Here is an 18,498-nt window from a genome sequence, read left to right on the forward strand (position 1 = left end):
ATTTAGTTATTCTTTTGTTTTCCTCCTACTCCAGTAGATTCTATGTTTGGTTCATCATTATCTCATTCCTTTGCATAACTAGGAGTAAACTTATCAAGAAAGTTCAAGGGGCACCTGAGTGACTCAGTCAGTTAAGCCTCCGACTCTTTTTTTTTTTTTTTTTTTTTATTTGTCAGAGAGAGAGAGGGAGAGCGAGCGAGCACAGGCAGACAGAATGGCAGGCAGAGGCAGAGGGAGAAGCAGGCTCCCTGCCGAGCAAGGAGCCCGATGTGGGACTCGATCCCAGGACGCTGGGATCATGACCTGAGCCGAAGGCAGCTGCTTAACCAACTGAGCCACCCAGGCGTCCCAAGCCTCCGACTCTTGATTTCAGCTCAGGTCATGATCTTGGGGTGGTAGGATCATGCCCGGGACTGGCTCTGTGCTTTGCAGAATCTACTTGAGATTCTCTCTCTCCCTCAGCTCCTCCCCCGCCACCCCCGCACCTCATGCACTCTCTCTGAATTAATAAATAAAATCTTTTTAAAAAGGTTCAAGACCATGGGGCGCCTGGCTGGCTTAGTTGGTGGAGCGTGCAATTCTTCACCTTGGGACTGTGAGCTTGAGCCCCATGTTGCGTGTAGAGATTTCCTAAAAAAAAAAAAAAAAAAAAAAAAAATCTTAAAAAAAAAGTTCAAGTCCTATAAAAAGGAAATGTTAAAACACAATGAAAAAAAAAACTTTAAAAAGGTCTTATACAAAAGAAAAGACTTTAAAGATTCTTGGATGAGAAGATTCAACTTCCTAAATACATCCATTTAGGTGAAATTAAGAATAGCTAGAAAAGCTAGAAAAAGAACATCAGTGAAGGGGAGCGACTGTTAGTAATTAAAACAACGGCCATGGATAGAGAGATGAGATCCATAACCCACACCATACACCAAACTAAATTTCAAATGGATAATATGGATTACAAATTTTTTTCTTTTTCTTTTTTCTTCTTTTTTTAAAAAAAAAAAAGATTTTTAGTTATTTATTTTACAGAGAGATAGAGCACAAGTAGACAGAGAGGCAGGCAGAGAGAGAGAGGAGGAAGCAGGCTCTCCACTGAGCAGGAAGTCCAATGTGGGGCTCGATCCCAGGACCCTGGGATCATGACCTGAGCAGAAGGCAGAGGCTTAACCCACTGAGCCACCCAGGTACCCCTGAATTAAAAATTTAAAGTAAAAATGGAAACTATCCAGAATTCTTTCATACTGTTTTGCATATTTGAAAGTTGTAAAGGGAGTAGATCTTAAAAATCCTCATCACAAGAAAAAGAAAATTCGTAACTACATATGGTAACAGATATTAACTAGATTAGAGGTCATTTCATACTATATACAAATATGGAATCATTGTTATACATCTGAACCTAACATTATATGTCAAGTTTATCTCAAAGAAATTAATACACAAAGAATTCTTCCATTATCTTAAAGTGGGGAAGATATTTTTAACTTTGAGTCAAAATTTAGAAGCCATTAAAGAAAAGACTGATCAAGGGGCACCTGGGTGGCTGTCGTTAAGCGTCTGCCTTCCGCTCAGGTCATGATCCCAGGGTTCTTGAACTGAGCCCTACATCAGGCTCTCTGCTCCGCGAGAGGCCTACTTCTCCCTCTCCCACTCCCCTTGCTTGTGTTCCCTCTCTCGCTGTCTCACTATCAAATAAATGAATAAAATCTTTAGAAAAAAAAGAAAAAAGCAAGCAAGCAAGAAAAAAGAAAACGCAGATAAAGTACGAAGCAAGCAACCGAAAGCCTTCTGCCTGCCTGGCAAAGATAGACAGATATCACACAAATTGAGTCAAAAGACAAACAGCCAACTGGGGGAAAAATCAACTCAGAGTGTATACAAAGGTCTAATTCCTGAACGTATAAAGAACCCTTACAAATGGATTAGAAGAAGACTACCCCAATAAAAAATGAGCAAAACATGTGAAGTGACAGTTCACAGAATACACAGAACTCTTAAGTTAGGGGACACTCAGTTTGAGATACACAAATTAAAACTAAATGGAAGTTTTGGGCGCCTGGGTGGCTCAGTGGGTTAAGCCGCTGCCTTCGGCTCAGGTCATGATCTCAGCGTCCTGGGATCGAGTCCCGCATCGGGCTCTCTGCTCAGCAGGGAGCCTGCTTCCTTCTCTCTCTCTCTCTCTCTGCCTGCCTCTCAGTGTACTTGTAATTTCTCTCTGTCAAATAAATAAATAAAATCTTTAAAAAAAAAAAAAAACTAAATGGAAGTTTTAATTCACATTAATCAGATCAACAAAAATGCAAATGTTTGATAAAGCCCTCTCTTGCAAGACTATGGCAGAATAGATACACTAATAGATTATGTAACTATAAATGGGTACAAACTGTAGGGAGCACTTTTTGTCAATATCTTCATATACCTTTAACCAAGCCAGTGTTCGCATTTCTGGAGATTTATCCTACAAACAAGCTTCCACCCCCGTGGAATGATAGCTGTGCATGTTTACTCATTTCATTACCCACGTTAGCAAAAGGCTGGAAGTAATCCAGATGCCTCTAAGTTAAAACTGGCTAAAGAAACATCGTAAGCATACAACAGAGTATTATGTAACTGGAGAAAAGAATGAGGAAGCTCTCCCTGTACTCGGGAAGAATCTTCAAGATGCGTTGTTACAGGGGCGTCTGGGTGGCTCAGTGGGTTAAAGCCTCTGCCTTCAGCTCAGGTCGTGATCCCAGTATCCTGGGATCAAGCCCCACATCGGGCTCCCTGCTAAGCAGGGAGCCTGCTTCCCTTCCTCCCTTCCTCTCTGCCTCCTTGTGATCTTTGTCTGTCAAATAAATAAATAAAACCTTTTTTAAAAAAATAAAGATTTTATTCATTTATTTGACAGACAGAGATCACAAGGAGGCAGAGAGGCAGGCGGGGGCAGGGGGAGGTTGGGGGGGAAGAAGGCCCCCCACTGAGCAGAGAGCCCTACTTGGGGCTGATCCCAGGACTCTGAGATCACGACCTCAGCCAAAAGCAGAGGATGGCTCCCTCAGGGCTGGTTCTCCTTCTTATCTCCTCCCAAATCAAAATGCTGGAGTCTCCTAACACCAGCATGTTCTTAGATCTGCAGTTGGGCTTAGCACATTGAAACCTCAATGCTATCTCCTTTGCACTTTGATACCTTTCACTGGAAAATGAGCTTCGTCTGCCCACCCTGGCCATCTGCATCTGCTTCCTGTCATCATGTCACTTCCTACGAGCCTTCAGAGGATCTTCTGCCCTTCTCCTACTGCGTCACTTTGTGGGCTGGTCCTCGCCACAGTTGTCACCGAAAGTCTGGCAGGTTCTAGGAACGCTCACCATACTTGTGGGAGTGTGGTGGCCCAGAGCGCTCCCTGTCCTCCCACCTTAGATATCTCGAATTTCCTTTTTCTTCTGCACTCTTTGCGAATGATTTGCCTTATACTCCACGGAGTACAGAAATCAATCAGCTTCCCATGAACAAAAGAACCAACTGTACCAAGCATTTCCCTTTTGTTACGAAGACTGGTTAGCTCTGCTCCCTCTTAATACTTTTTTTTTTTTTTAAAGATTTTATTTATTTATTTTACAGACTGAAATCACAAGTAGGCAGAGAGGCAGGCAGAGAGAGAGGAGGAAGGAGGCTCCCTGCTGAGCAGAGAGCCCGATGTGGGGCTCAATCCCATGACCCTGGGACCATGACCTTAGCTGAAGGCAGAGGCTTTAACCCACTGAGCCACCCAGGCGCCCCTCCCTCTTAATACTCAACTTGAGCATCTTACCTCCTTTCTCCTCAAGAACTTGGTACTGCAACTGTTTCCTCTTTCTCCCACAGCCTGGATGGGTTTTTTCCCTTTCTGCTGGATCATTGCTATTTGCATACAGTGTTTCCATGCAAACGAAATGCTTCCTCTGACTTCCGCCACCGCCCTGCAGGTGGCTGCTCCTTTTCTCTGTTGTCCTCCCACCAAGGTCTGGGTTCAACTGTTTGTAGTCCCCGTCTTTATTTCCTTAATTTACACTTGCTCCTCCGCCTACTCCGTGCAGGTTTTATTGCCTACGCCACTACTTCACTGAAACTTCCAAGATGACCCGTGAATGACACACGGGCAATAGTCATTAGATATCGGTGACCCCGGGAAGGGCTGTGCCTTTGGACTAGATGCCTCTCTTTAGTGAAGACAACTCCCAAAGAAGCCAACAACTGGGGCAGTCAGTCCTTATTCCTGAAGGGAAGGATGTCACTACCCGTGTTTGTACATGCACAAAACTTTGCATTTAAAAAAAAAGATAAAAGGGTTTTTAAAAAATATGTCAAGGCAAAGGGAAAATGGAAGAGCACAGTCAGGAGAGCTGGATGAAGTCAGGATAAAGTCGGATGGAGTCAGGAATGCATATCAATTTTTGGACTTGAATCGAGGATTTGGATTTGGTTTTCCTAGAGACCAAAGCAAAATGACTTATCAGGATTGCTTGTAAAACTCAAGGTGTCCCCAAGACATATATATGACAGAAACGTGGCATCTCTCCACAGGAGCGTGTGGGAGTATCAGTACCTGGAATGCTGTTAGTGTGTTAGTGTACTGTGCCAGCCTGGAAGGAGGTCACTTCTGGATTCTGTTTTCAACTAGGACCTTGTTCAGTATTTTTTTTTTTTTAAAGATTTTATTTATTTATTTGACAGAGAGAAATCACAAGTAGATGGAGAGGCAGGCAGAGAGGGAGGGAAGCAGGCTCTCCGCTGAGCAGAGAGCCCGATGCGGGACTCGATCCCAGGACTCTGAGATCATGACCTGAGCCGAAGGCAGCGGCCTAACCCACTGAGCCACCCAGGCGCCCTTGTTCAGTATTTTTATTAACCTATTGGAGTATGCCATAGCAAGCATGCTTACGAAGCTTGCATATAACAGAACTTCAGGGGCCACTACTAATGTATTGGGTCACAGAATTGAGATTTATATTTAATAATCTCTTCCAGAATTTCCTATTTTGCAGGCAAACTCACCAGTCTGAAAATTACAAAATCTTTTCCTTTTAAAAAAGTCTATGGGGGCACTGGGTGCCTCACTCGGTTAAGTGTCTGTGTTCAGTTCATGTCATGATCCCAGGATCCTGGGATTGAGCCCCATTTCAGGCTCCCAGCTCAGTGGGGTGTCTACTTCTCTCTCTCCCTCGGCCCTTCCTCCAGCTGGTGCTCTCTCTCAAATAAATAAATAAAAGCTTAAAAAAAAAAAAAAGACTATATGACTTGTGTCTCATTTGGATTGCTCCCTCCCAAAAGGAATGGGGAAAAAAAAAAACTACAAGAAACAAATGTCTGGGGCTCCTGGGTGGCTCATTGGGGTAGAGCCTCTGCCTTGGCTCGGGTCATGATCCCGGGGTCCTGGGATCTAGCCCCGCATTGGGCTCTCTACTCAGCGGGGAGCCTGCTTCCTCCTCTCTCTCTCTGTCTATGTCTTTGCCTACTTGTGATCTCTGTCTAATTAAAAAAAAAAAAACAAAAGAAACAAATGTCAATGACAATGAGATTTATGAACTTATTATTTACATAAGCAACTTTATGGGAAAAGGAACCTGGAGAATATCTAATCATTTGCACGGTCCAAAATTACTTTCATGCTTTATACTTACACACAAGTATTTGTATAGAAATAACGAGGATACGTACTATTTGTATTTACTTTTTTCATTTAATTTTAATCATTGACAGTACTTTTTTTTTTTCAAAGATTTTATTTATTTATTTGACAGAGAAAGGTCACAGGTAGGCAGAGAGGCAGGCAGAGAGAGAGAGAGAGAAGCAGGCTTCCTGCTGAGCAAAGAGCCCCATGTGGGGCTCAATCCCAGGACCCTGAGATCATGACCTGAGCCAAAGGCAGTGGCTTAACCCACTGAGCCACCCAGGCGCCCCCCACTGACAGTACTTTTATGTCTACTTTTCTTAATATTTCATTTTCAAAGCAAAAAAAAAAAAAAGAAATTGAATAAGGTTAAAAGCAAATGTACTTTAGCTAAGGAACAACAGCACTTGTTCTCCCTCTCCCACTCCCCCTGCTTGTGTTCCCTCTCTCGCGATTTCTCTCTGTCAAAAAAATAAGTAAAATCTTAAAATAACAGAAAAAGAAACAACTGCCCAAGTATAGGGTATGGAAGACCTGATTTAGTAGTAGTCCAAGAGAAAATAATTATTTTCACTCATGGCTTTTAGTTTGCCACAAGTTGACTGTTGCTAACTCAGTGGTGTGAGGGTTATTATAATTGTGACCGCATTCTCATGCTGTAAGTACAAGTGATGGAAACAGCCATCATGGCAGGGCTTAAAATGGACCATGTGCTGCACTGAGCATATTATATATGTTATATTATTTAATCCTTGTTTTGCTGGAAGGTATTACTATCATAGCTACTTTCGGGATGCAGAAATTTTCAGCGATGTGAGCTGGCGGAAGACCAGCTAGAAGCCGGGGACTGGATTTGAATTGAGATCTGTCCCTCTCAGGGAGAGGTGGTTTCTCCAGTGCCTGGCTCAGATCTTGGTACAGTAAAAAACAAGAGATTATCTACAGACCCACGGGGGTGGGGGGGCGCGTTATAGGGGTAGGGGGATAGTGGGAGTGAGGGGGAGACTTCTGAAACCATACCAAATGAAAACTCTTCAAAGGATTTAAAGATGTTTAGCTTGGAGAAGGAAAGACTTAGAAGGCTCATAAAAGAATCTTAAAATATTTGAAGGAAGGGCTGTCATTGGCAAAGAATAATGAGATGATTTTGTCTAACTCCAGAGAGCAGAGGCTGGAAGTTACTAGGAAGCAGACTCCAGAAAGGATATTTTAACAGTTAAGAGTTGTACTGGGGCGCCTAGGTGGCTCAGTGGGTTGAGCCTCTGCCTTAGGCTCAGGACGTGATCTCAGGGTCCTAGGATTGAGTTCCGATTCTGGCTCTCTGCTCAGTGGGGAGCCTGCTTCCTCCCCTCTCTCTCTGCCTGCCTCTCTGCCTGCTTGTGATCTGTCTGACAAATAAATAAATAAAATCTTAAAAAAAAAAAAGGAGTTGTACAAAAAGCAGAATGGTCCGCCTTAACAATTTTCAGAAGAGTTTAAGCAGAGGCTGTATAAACTCTCTGTGGTTGTATGGATCTTCCTATCTAGGGCAAGAAGATGACTCAACCTCTAAGATGACCCTTCCTGCTAGAGACTCCAGATCAGTACTGGAGCTCCTCTAACCTCCTGCTCAAGTTCCCCATCTTGAAGTTTTCTCTGACACGCACAGCCCCCAGTGATTGGTTCCCTCCCCCGTTCTTCCCTCCCCTTGTATCTCAAGGCTACATTCCTTTGAGGGTAAAGAACAGAACTTTGCACATGGCAGGCACCCAAGGATTTGTTTCGATTTAGTAACATGAGGTTCCTTTTGGTAACATATTGTCTTGTTTCCTGTATTAAGTCTTGAAAGTAGAGAGTAAGCCATTTGAAGTCAAAGACTGTGATTTATATTTATCTGTATTTCCTTCCCTATAGCACCCACCAGGCGCTTGATAACCATTATTTTATTTTTTTTAAAAATTTTATTTAGGGGCGCCTGGGTGGCTCAGTGGGTTAAGCCGCTGCCTTCGGCTCAGGTCATGATCTCAGGGTCCTGGGATCGAGTCCCGCATCGGGCTCTCTGCTCAGCAGGGAGCCTGCTTCCCTCTCTCTCTCTCTTTCTCTCTCTCTCTGCCTGCCTCTCCATCTACTTGTGATTTCTCTCTGTCAAATAAATAAATAAAATCTTTTAAAAAATTTTTTATTTATTTGATAGAGACACAGAGAAAGAGAGAATACAAGCAGGGGAAGTGAGAGAGGGCGAAGCAACTTCCCATGAAGCAGGGAGCCCAATGCGGGGCTCTATCCCAGGACCCCAGGATCATGACCTGAGCCAAAGGCAGAGCTTAATGACTGAGCCCCCCAGGTGCCCTGATAACCATTGTTTTAAACTGAGTGGAACTAGAGCGGACCAAGGATTGATAGAAAAAGTGGGAGAAGCAAAAGGTTGAAAAATATTACCATTTTGCATAAAGGTGTGGGCTTCTTACTTGCAATGCAATAATGTTCAGGAATTTGTCCAACATGCAAGATCTGTTAAAATTAAATCATTGTAGGGTCACCTGGCTGGCTCAGTGGGTTAAAGCCTCTGCCTTTGGCTCAGGTCATGGGCCCAGGGTCCTGGGATTGAGCCCTGCATTGGGCTCTCTGCTCAGCGGGAAGCCTGCCTCCCCCTCTCTGCCTGCTTCTCTGCCTGCTTGCGATCTCTCTCTGTCAAATAAAGAAATAAAATATTTTAAAAAATTAAACCATTGTAAAATAAAAGCTAGAAATAGTAAAGATGTTGAGCATGAGTTTCAATGAAAAGAGACACAATATAAGAGGAAGCTAGAGTATTAACACAGCCTCTGGCAAGAGGGGGCGTAGCACCCAACTTAGTCACAGAGAGAACAACAATTTTAAAATGCAGGGCTCTGCTGATGGATGGAACATGGGTAAGGGACAACTGCCGTCACTCACAGCCAGGTTTACAGAACATCTGTCTGTAGGTCCATTTGTATCACCTGGGTGTGTCTGGTGTATATATTGGGTGTTGAAAGTTCTTGAGAGAATATAATCCTGCTTTACCCACTTTGGGGCTGAAGTCTCCCTTCCCCTTCTCCTTCCTTTCTTCTGTGTAGTCCGCTCCAAGCTTAATGCTGTGAATGGGGTCCGGGGTTGGAGAATTCTGTCAAGGTATCATTCCACTTACGTCCCAGTCCTCTCCCCATACCCCCCCCCCCCCTTTTAAAAGATTTTACTTGTTTATTTATTTTTAAATTAAAAAAATATTTTAATTAACATATAATGTATTATTTGCCCCAGGGGTACATGTCTGTGAATCATCAGGCTTCCACATTCCACAGCACTCAGCATAGCACAGACCGGTCCCAGGGTCCATCACCCTATCTCTACCCCCCCACCCCCCACCCAATTCCTCCTATCAGAGAGATCATATAGTAATTGTCTTTCTCTGGTTGACTTAGATTTTACTTATTTATTGGACAGAGAGAGACACAGCGAGAGAGGGAACTCAAGCAGGGGGGAGTGGGAGAGGGAGAAGCAGGCTTCCCGCTGAGCAGGGAGCCCCACGCGGGGCTGGATCCCAGGACCCGGGATCAGGACCCCAGCCGAAGGCAGACGCTTAACGACTGAGCCACCCAGGCGCCCCCTCTCCCCCCACCCCTGCCTATGAATGTGTGTTTTTCACCGGCCAACGGTTCCGTACAGTTTACACCCAAACACAAACCCAGGAAAACGCGGCGAGGCGGGTCCACGGCTTCCCCTCCCTCCTCCTTCGAGGTAGCCCCTCCGCCCCCCGCTCTGCCTCAGGACCCAGCCAGTCGGAAAGTCCCGACTTCGGGATCGCCGCCCAATCAGGGTGTCCTCACCTGCGGAAGGTGAGCCCCGGCCTCTGACGCGACAGTCCCCTGGGCCAATCAGAGGCGGCTGGGGCTTGGCAGGGCGCCCGGCGCTCCGAGTGCGAGAGGTCGCACCTGGCGGCGGTGAGTCACTCAACGGAGTGGCGGCTCCCTGCACCAATCGGAGCGCGCGGGGCCGGGGCGCCGGCCAGTCGTCGCGGGGGGCGGGGCCGGGCGGGGCCCAACCTGGCGGCCGCAGTTTAGTCCCGGAGCGGCGGTGGCTGAAGCTGTGTCTCTGCGCGGGGCTCCTGCGGCCGCGTCGTGTCGGGACCCTGATCGTGATGGGGACAGAGGCGAGAGCCGGGAGGAAGCAGCTGCTTCTCTTCACATCGGTCATCCTGTGTAAGTTCCCGGAGTTTCGGGAGGAATCGGTGGGTCGGGGCAGAGGTTGGAAGGAGGCGCTCCCCACGCCTCTCGCCCGCGGGAGGGGAGGAGTTGAGAAACCTGCCAGCCTCACCCTCCTGGTCCCCCTTTCCTTCCCTCCCCTCCGCTGCCTCCCCTCCCCCTCACTCTGGCGCTGGCTGGCTCCCCTCCCCCACACCCGTCCCCTTAGAACCCCCGGGAGGGGGCCGCGGCCTCCGCACGAAGCCAGAAACTACGGAGGGGGTAGCCCCACCTCCCCCAGCCTCACTCCTTGGGGGGAGCCCTGCGCACATCCACCCAGGCGTGCCCCTCCACACGCGCCTGGGAAGGGCCATCCTGCCCCCCAGCAGGCGCCCGACCAACAGCTCACAACCCGAGAGAAGCCTGAGCCTGGCACCGCTGACTGTCCTCAGGGAAGGTCTAATGGAGGTCAGGTGCGGTGGGCATCTCTTTGCCTGGCTGTTGCTGAGGGGCTCTCTTTAGCTCCCCTGGATCTTTGGGGTGGTGGTGGTTGCTCTGGGAAAAGTGTCTGGCTGCAAACTCCGAAGAGGAAATAAATTTGAAATATCGCCTTTCTCGGAGCAGGGACTTCAAGTTCCTTCCTGGGGGAGCTACCTCGAGAGTCCTTCCTAAGTGTTGTTGACGGAGTGACTATTCCCAGGGGGAGGACCTGCCTGTGGGTTGGCTGGGTCCTTCTCAGAGCCAGGGCTCTGCCCTCCCCCAGCCGCTCCTGGGAGTTTTTGTTTCCTTTGTAAACTCCCTTTCCTGTGGAACAATGAGGCTCACTTGCGGGGGCACACGGCTGTCTATAGATAGGTTTGGGCGGGGCCGAGTGTGTGGTTAGGGTCACCTCGTGAGGCAGCCTGGGTCCCCAGCTTGATCCGTCAGATTCTTGAGTGCCCGTGCCTCCGTGGATTCTTGTGTATGTGATCTGTAGGAATCTTTGTTTTTCCCTCGAGGTCTGTGCTTTAGGAAAGGTAAAAGAAATGAACAGTTACAATCAGCATCGGTGGTAATAGGGCAGTTCATTTTGTTCAGGTTTGAAGGGTGGAAATGGATTCCCTGCTCTTAGACAGCTCCTTTGTCTCTTTTCACAAAAACAGAAGCTCTTGGGGTAAACTGGACCAGAAGCAAGTCTGATCCTCTCCCTATTGTGCAGATACGGAAATAGGTCCGAAGAGGGGAAATGACTTTTCCAGATTGACGAAAGGACCTGGGAATGGAACCAATTTTTCCTGAGCCCCTTCTCCTTTTTCCACTGCTGGATCCAGCATCTCAAGCACCCTGTGGCACAGGAACCATGATCTCAAACATCAGCTTGGGATAACGCCCCGGGTCCACTCTCCTGCCTTCTCTCCCTTGTCCCTTTCATTCTCAGCCTCCACTTTCCTCTTTGATTGAGTTGCTGCTCTTTTCCTGTTCTTCGCCTTTCTTACTTCTGCCTGTATCTTCAAACTGCTCAGGACACCCATGGTTCTTCTTTGGTTCTGGGTGGTCCTCCTGGTGATACTCAACCTCCCATCCCCCACCTCCCTGCCCCCCCTCCCCCCGGCCTGAAGTTTCCCATCACTGGCATTGTCTGACCATGTGTGTTGGGCTTACAAGCTTTCCAAAGCCAGCATCTTTCTTCCTTTTCCTCTTTCTTTTTTCTCTCATTTTCGGCATTGTGACTTACCCCAATAAGCACATACTGGCACAGAAAGAGTTGGGATAGCCCCCATCCTGACCTTGGGAGTGTCCTCTAGTCTGTTCAGGGATTCAAATGGAGCCTGAGGCCTGTTGCATTAGCTTGACAGGACTGTGGGTCCTGGGAAGTGACCATGTCACATTTCAATGTGGCTGGACCCCAGGGGGAGTGATTTGATTAGTACAGTGAGGATGGAAATAGGAATCAGGTGACCTCACGGGGTTCTAGTTTGGCTCTCTGCCTTATTTGTGATCTTAGGCTAGTGCCCAGTCTTTCTATCTGTGGAGCAGGAGTAATGATACTTGCCCTTTGGGTCGACCAGGATAATAGCTACATTACCTGTACAGGAAGGGATAACTATTATTGGGCAGCTGTTAACCCCTTTGGATTTTGTGAGGAGGAAATAATACTGCCCCAGGAGAGTTGGTCAAAGGAAGCAATGTATCCCCCTGCTAGATCCCAAATGGCAAAGGTTAAAAAGGTAAGGGTTCTTTCCTGGGTGTCTGGTCTGTCCTCTGGACCTGGGATGTCTGGAGCATATGTGGGTGCCCTTGTGTTCCTTCTTCTCCCACTATGGCTATTGCTCATCGCGGGCCCTGCCATCAGGGAGGAAGAAAGGACAGAATATGCTCACGTCAAGCAAAGGCCCAACCCCAGCCTGGGAAGCCTTGTGGAGAGGAAAGCCTGAGCTGCTCCAGGAATTGGAGCCCGCATACTGAGGGAATGAGGTCTGGGAAAGCACAGCCAGTGACCAGAAGCACCGTCTCCCACTCCCTGGGGAGCCTGCACTTGGAAAAGTTTCCAGCCATCTCCCCGGCACAGGGTCATGTGTGAATAGCATGACTTCTCATGTAACCAAGGGGAAGAAGGAGAACCTGGGTTGGAACCCTTGTTCTCTCCCCCAATCCCACTTGAGTGGGGGACCCCACCTGACATTCCAGAAGGCAGGAGCGGCTGCCCCGTGTCTGAGTCAGTCTGTGTGCTGGTCTCCTCCGCTGATGCTTCTGACTCAGGCCCTTTCACCTTTGCTGTTCAGCTTTGCCTCCAACTACAACTGGTGAGTCACTTCTCTTCCGTCCCTCTGCTAGCCAGCTGAATTTACTCCTCAGAGACGGTCCCTCGAAACCTGAAACCTAGTGGCTGACGGAGCTCAGCCGGAACTAGGAACTGGGAAATGTGCAAATGGTGCAAATGCGCGGTAGTGGAGTTCCAGTGCCTCCCTCTGTCTACCTCCCGGCTCCAGGATGCTTTCACTTCTCGGTGTTTCTCGCTAGTGTCTTTGTCACCTGGGCATGTCTGGGGTCTCCAGGCCAGTTTTGGTTTGGGGTAGAACACCTGTAAATAAAAGAATAAAAAAGTTTTATTTACTTAGAACAGGTTGATACATTGATACACACTACAGACATTGTGTTATCTCAGGCACCTTGTTTATTTCACTTGGGATGTCCTGGAGGTCTTTCCCGGTTGGCATTAGGGGCGTTGTGGTCTTGGTCTTTAAGATCCCATGGGCGCCTGGGTGGCTCAGTGGGTTAAGCCGCTGCCTTCGGCTCAGGTCATGATCTCAGGGTCCTGGGATCGAGTCCCGCATCGGGCTCTCTGCTCAGCGGGGAGCCTGCTTCCCCCCCCCTCTCTGCCTGCCTCTCTGTCTACTTGTGATTTCTCTCTGTCAAATAAATAAATAAAATCTTTAAAAAAAAAAAAAAAAGATCCCACCGCTGCCCACCGTGCCCCTGCAAGTCACCCAGTCAAGGGCCACCTGTTCTGTGGACACCAAAAGGGCTGACACCTTTGTTATGATTCAAGATTGTAGATTGAAAAGCTACACCCATTTTGCACGATTGAGTAGGAAATAATGGAGCATAGTTTTCACATCTGTTAGTATTGAGAGACTGTGGGGGCCTCTAAACTCATTTGTTTCCCTTTCAGTGGTTCAGGAAAGATCTGGATGACCACTTGTCAGATGTAATTGTGAAAGAGGGTACAGCACTGTGAGGGGGGGCGGATGGTGGGAAGCCACGTGAGTGGATGCACACTGGGCTTGTCCAGGCATTGAAAACCCAGAATTCATCTGTCTGGGACTCCCTGATAAGCAGGGTTTCTGTCTAAAGTCCGGCTGTGGCATTAGTTTCGCAACGTTGGGGTTAGGGCAGGAGGAAGCAGCTGGCTGACAAGGAAGCTTGACGCCAGGCCCCTGGAGAGAGCCCTGTGCGGGTGGGGCACAACCTTCCCTAGTACTGGGGAGATGGGTGGGGAAGGGGAGGAGCGGAGCAGGTAGAACTAGAAATGGGAATTCTGCAGAGAGAGGGCAGGAGGGAGCCATGAAGTGAAAGCTTTCCTGTCCCACACTGCTAATCCATCTTCTGCTGTCCTGAGGGCCGTTCCACCTCTGACGTCACTCCAGGTGCAGCCAAGAAGGGCGGTTTAGGCTCAGCCCACCTGTTGCTGGGCTCGCAGAGCCTTCCTCTTGCCCACGCATTCCTTATCTGTTCTACCCTAACCTTCAGGAGCAAGTTTCTTCTTTACAGAGTGACTGGTGGGGAGGAAAGGGGAAACCGGGGGCAGAAGCCCTAGGTCCAGGTTCTTTTTTTTTTTTTTTTTTTAGGATTTTTTTTATTTATTTGACAGAGATCACAAGTAGGCATAGAGGCAGGGCGGGGGGGTGGGGCGCGGAGCAGGCTCCCTGCTGAGCAGAGAGCATGATGTGGGGCTCCATCCCAGGACCCCGGGATCGTGACCTGAGCTGAAGGCAGAGGCTTTAACCCACTGAGCCACCCAGGCGCCCCGACTGGGTCCAGGTTCTGATAGGACTGCTTTGCCAAATGCATTTGTTAGTCTAGGAAACATGGGTGTCTGCAGGGTTTTGAGCACTGTGCTAGAGAGTAGGAATAGAGCAGTGAATAACATCTCAAGAAGTCCCGAGGGAAGCTCAGGGAACCCACGTTAGGTAAACGGAGTATCCTTTCAGAGCCAGACGCCCTGGCTCTTCCTCCTCATTCCGCCGCTCCAACTTCCTTACGGCGGGAGGGTCCTGTGGAGCTCGGATGCGTAGAGGGGAAGTTTGGGTGAACTCGTAGAGAAAACCAGAGAGGCCGGCTGGCTGGTTTCCCTCCTTTTCCTTCCCTTTAAAAAAAACGAACAACAAAACCCCATGGAATTCAAACAAACTCATGGCACAAAAGCAGCTTAAGGAACATTCTAATAATTAACAGGATGTATAAAGGAAATAAGGTTTCTTGATAAAGCAGCAGAAGGGAGGAGCTTCCCTGTGGTGGGTTTGATTGCCTGTACAGGGGTGGTTGGTGGTGGGTTCTGTTAAGTGTGGACACCTTTGCCCTCTGTGACCACCTTCTCATCACGGCGAGCTTCAGTGGGGGGCACGGAATGCTTCTCGGGGCAAAGCACAGTGCTCGGAGCCGGAGAAGCACAGAGAGCTTGGATTCTCTTCCCAAGGAACTACGACATGCACTGACTAAGCCAAAAACAGCAGAATGTGCCAGGCACAGTCATCAAAGTACAGAGTGTTTTGGGGGCATACGAGTAAAGAGATACATTTTTATTAAGAAATAATATGTGTTCAGTGCAGAAAAATGGGAAAACGGGAATATAGAGAAAATAAAAATTACATGTGATCCTATTATCAAGAGATAAACAGTACTGGTGTTTAATTGTAGTCTTCTCTATGAATTATATAGTATATATGTATATATACCTTAAATAATATGTACATGTATTTTTAAGCAAAGTGGGCTTTAAACAAATTCCATTCTGTAGTATTCTACTGCATGGCTATGTCAGAACGAACTGTTCACCTTTTGTCGGACTTTCAGGTTTTTTTCTTCCGCTGCACTAAATAATACGAATACTGAATAATGAATAATAATGTGAAATTGTCCCTGGACATACATCTTTTTTTTAAACAGCTGCTGCTTTTATTTTTTTTTAAGATTTTTATTTATTTATTTATCTGACAGACGGAGATCACAAGTAGGCAGAGAGGCAGGCAGAGAGAGAGAGGGAAGCGGGTTCCCTGCTGAGCAGGGCTCCATCCCAGAACCCTGGGATCATGACCTGAGCTGAAGGCAGAGGCTTTAGCCCACTAAGCCACCCAGGTGCCACCCTGTACACATATCTTTAAGCTTATTTTCTTAGACTACATTTCTGGAATTTGGGGAGAGATTAATGTTGACTGGGGAAAGTCATCATGGATCAAGGGGCATTTGAACAGGGTCTTGGAGGTTGGGTGGGCTTTCCTTGGTCTGATGGAGATGATCTGTAGTGTCATAGTTTTGGAGCCTCAGAATTAGACAGACTTGGGTTAAGATTCCCTTTCCACCATGGGGCACCTGGCTGGCTCAGTTGGTAGAGTTGTAAGACTCTTAATCCCCAGGTGATGAGTTTGAGCCCCACATTGAAATAGGATGCCCGTCTTACTTTGCTGTTTGTAGCCGTGTGATTTTGGACAACTGTTCTAAGCTCAGTGTTCTCATCTGAAATGAGATGATAACAGTAGTACTTGTCTCACAGCGTTTTTGTGATTAGAATCTAAAGAGACAGGGACACCTGGGTGGCTCAGGCGGCTGCCTTCGCTCAGGTCATGATCCCAGCAACCTGGGATCGAGTCCCACATCCGGCTCCTTGCTCCGCAGGAAGCCTGCTTCTCCCTCTGCCTCTGCTGCCACTCTGGCTGCCTGTGCTTGCTCTTGCTCCTCTCTCTCAATCTCTGACAAACAAATAAATAAAACTTAAAAAAAAAAAAAAGAATCTAAGGAGACAGTGCGGACCCCTGGGTGGCTTGGTTGAGTGTCTGCCTTTAGCTTGGGCTTGATCTCGGGGTCCTGGGATTGAGCCCTACATTGGGCTCCCCTTTCAGGGAGTCTGCTTCTCCCTTTCCTTGTTACTCCCCACCATTCATGTTCGCTCTCTCTCTCTTAAATAAATAAATAAAATCTTAAAAAAAAATGCATAGGGCACCAACCTTAATGGGAGGGCTCACTGTGCCATTTCTGCCATGAACCTCCATTGGTCGAGGCAGTCCCAAGACCTTGCCAGGATTCAAGAGGAGGGAACCGAGACTCAAGTCACAGTGTAAGAAAAGCATGTGGGATGAAATAAACATGAAGATCCATATGTCTATTTTGGAAAATACAATTTGTCACAGTTTTATTATTCAGATACATAGCGATTTTCAAGAACTATACACTCCGTCTTACAGATTTCTACACCATCAGCTCTCTTCTGAATTGTATGAAAGCATGCAGGGATTGATTGAAGTATTAATGGCTACATCACCACCTCGGCTCCCTTTCTCTTGCGCTTCCACTTCCACCCCCTTGTGCCGCTGCCTACCTACTGCTGGCAGCTCCAGTCCTCACCAGGTCACCTGTGCTGGCCTTTCCTCCTGCCCTTTTTCTCTCCTGGAGATTTATCAGACTTGCCTAGACTCCAGGATCTCTCTGTCAAATAAATAAATAAATACAGTCATTTAAAAAAAAAATAAATGTAGGGGTACCTGGGTGGCTCAGACATTGGGTGTCTGCCTTCAGCCCAGGTCATGATCCTGGGGTCCTGGGATTGAGCCCTTCATTGGGCTCCCTGCTTGGCGGAGAGCCTGCTTCTCCCTCTCCCACTTCCCCTGCTTGTGTTCCTTCTCTTGCTGTGTCTCTCTCTGTCAAATAAATAAAAATCTAAAAAAAAATAGTAATAATAAAATAAATAAATAGATAAATGTAGATCCCACATATACATGAGATCCTATGGTATTTGTCCTTCTCTGTCTGACGTATTTCCTTTAGCATAATGGCCTCAGAGTCTATCCATGTTAACCCAAATGGCAAGGTATCATTCTTTTTTGTGGCTGAGTAATAAAACATTGTATACATGGACCACATATTCTTTATCCATTCATTCATGAATGGACACCTAGGTGGTTTCCATATCTTGGCTATTGTAAATAATACTACAGCCAACATAGAGGTGCGTGTATCTTTTCAAAGGAGTGGATTTATTTTCTTTGGAGACACCCAGTAGTGGAATTGCTGGATCCTAGGGTAGTTCTGTTTTTACTTTCCTGAGGCGCCCCGAACTGTATTCCGTGTTGGCTGCACCAATTTGCATCCCTGCCAGCAGTGCACGAGAGTTCCCTCTCTGCATCTTTACCAATACTTGTTACGTCTTGTCTTTTGATAATAACGTGAAATGACATTTCATCGTGGTTTTGATTTGCCTTCCCTGAAATGCATGATGTTGAGCATCTTTTCATGTACCTGCTGGCTGTCTGTAGTTCTTCGGAAAAACATCAATTCAGATCTGTGCCCATTTTTTTTTTAAAGGTTTTATTTATTTATTTGACAGAGAGAGATCACAAGTAGGCAGAGAGGCAGGCGGAGAGAGAGAGGAGGAAGCAGGCTCCCCACCGAGCAGAGAGCCCGATGCGGGACCTGATCCCGGGAACCCGAGACCATGACCTGAGCCGAAGGCAGCGGCTCAACCCACTGAGCCACTCAGGTGCCCCTGTGCCCATTTTTTAAATGGATTCTGTGGCGTTTGTTGCTATTGAGTTGTGAGTTCTTTATATGTTCTCAATTTTTTGAATAGTAATCCTTTATTAGATAGGCGACTTTCAAAATTTTTCTCCCATTCAGTAGGTTGCCTTTTCATTTGATGATGGTTTCCTTTGCTCTGCAGAATGTTGACTCTTGCACTGTGTGGAAATGTCATCACAAACCTAGGTCAAGTTTGTCTTTGTCGTCACTGGGGATTCAGCCAGAATGTCCACTGCTGAAATTCAACGTAGACCTGTGTATTCATGCACCTGGTCCGCCATCAGAAAAGATCACAGACTGGGGCTTAAACAACAGTTATTTATTTTCTTTTTAATTTTAAAGATTTTTTTAATTAAAAATTTTTTTGAAGATTTATTGATTTGAGAAGGGGAGAGCATGAGGCGGGAGAGGGGCAGAAGAGAGGG

At 47.1% G+C, this 18,498-nt stretch overlaps 1 protein-coding gene and 1 long non-coding RNA gene across 3 annotated transcripts in view; one reads left to right on the forward strand and one right to left on the reverse strand.

Annotated features, from left to right (window-relative positions):
- On the reverse strand, positions 1-9,533 carry LOC132025772 (uncharacterized). The gene is made up of 3 exons (XR_009406687.1): positions 9,452-9,533; positions 8,043-8,114; positions 1-630 (listed from the first exon to the last, which is right to left on the reverse strand). It is a non-coding gene; the product is annotated as an uncharacterized LOC132025772 (long non-coding RNA).
- F11R (F11 receptor) overlaps positions 9,411-18,498 on the forward strand; it is a 22,049-nt gene continuing 12,961 nt past the window's right edge. For both annotated transcript variants that reach the window (XM_059413498.1, XM_059413499.1), the window contains exon 1: positions 9,411-9,823. In XM_059413498.1, coding sequence (XP_059269481.1) covers positions 9,763-9,823 — 61 coding nt within the window. In that variant the 5' untranslated portion in view covers positions 9,411-9,762. The remainder of the gene's footprint in view (positions 9,824-18,498) is intronic.

This window comes from Mustela nigripes, chromosome 10 (assembly GCF_022355385.1).
Source record: "Mustela nigripes isolate SB6536 chromosome 10, MUSNIG.SB6536, whole genome shotgun sequence".
In the NCBI taxonomy this organism is placed as follows: Eukaryota; Metazoa; Chordata; class Mammalia; order Carnivora; family Mustelidae; genus Mustela; species Mustela nigripes.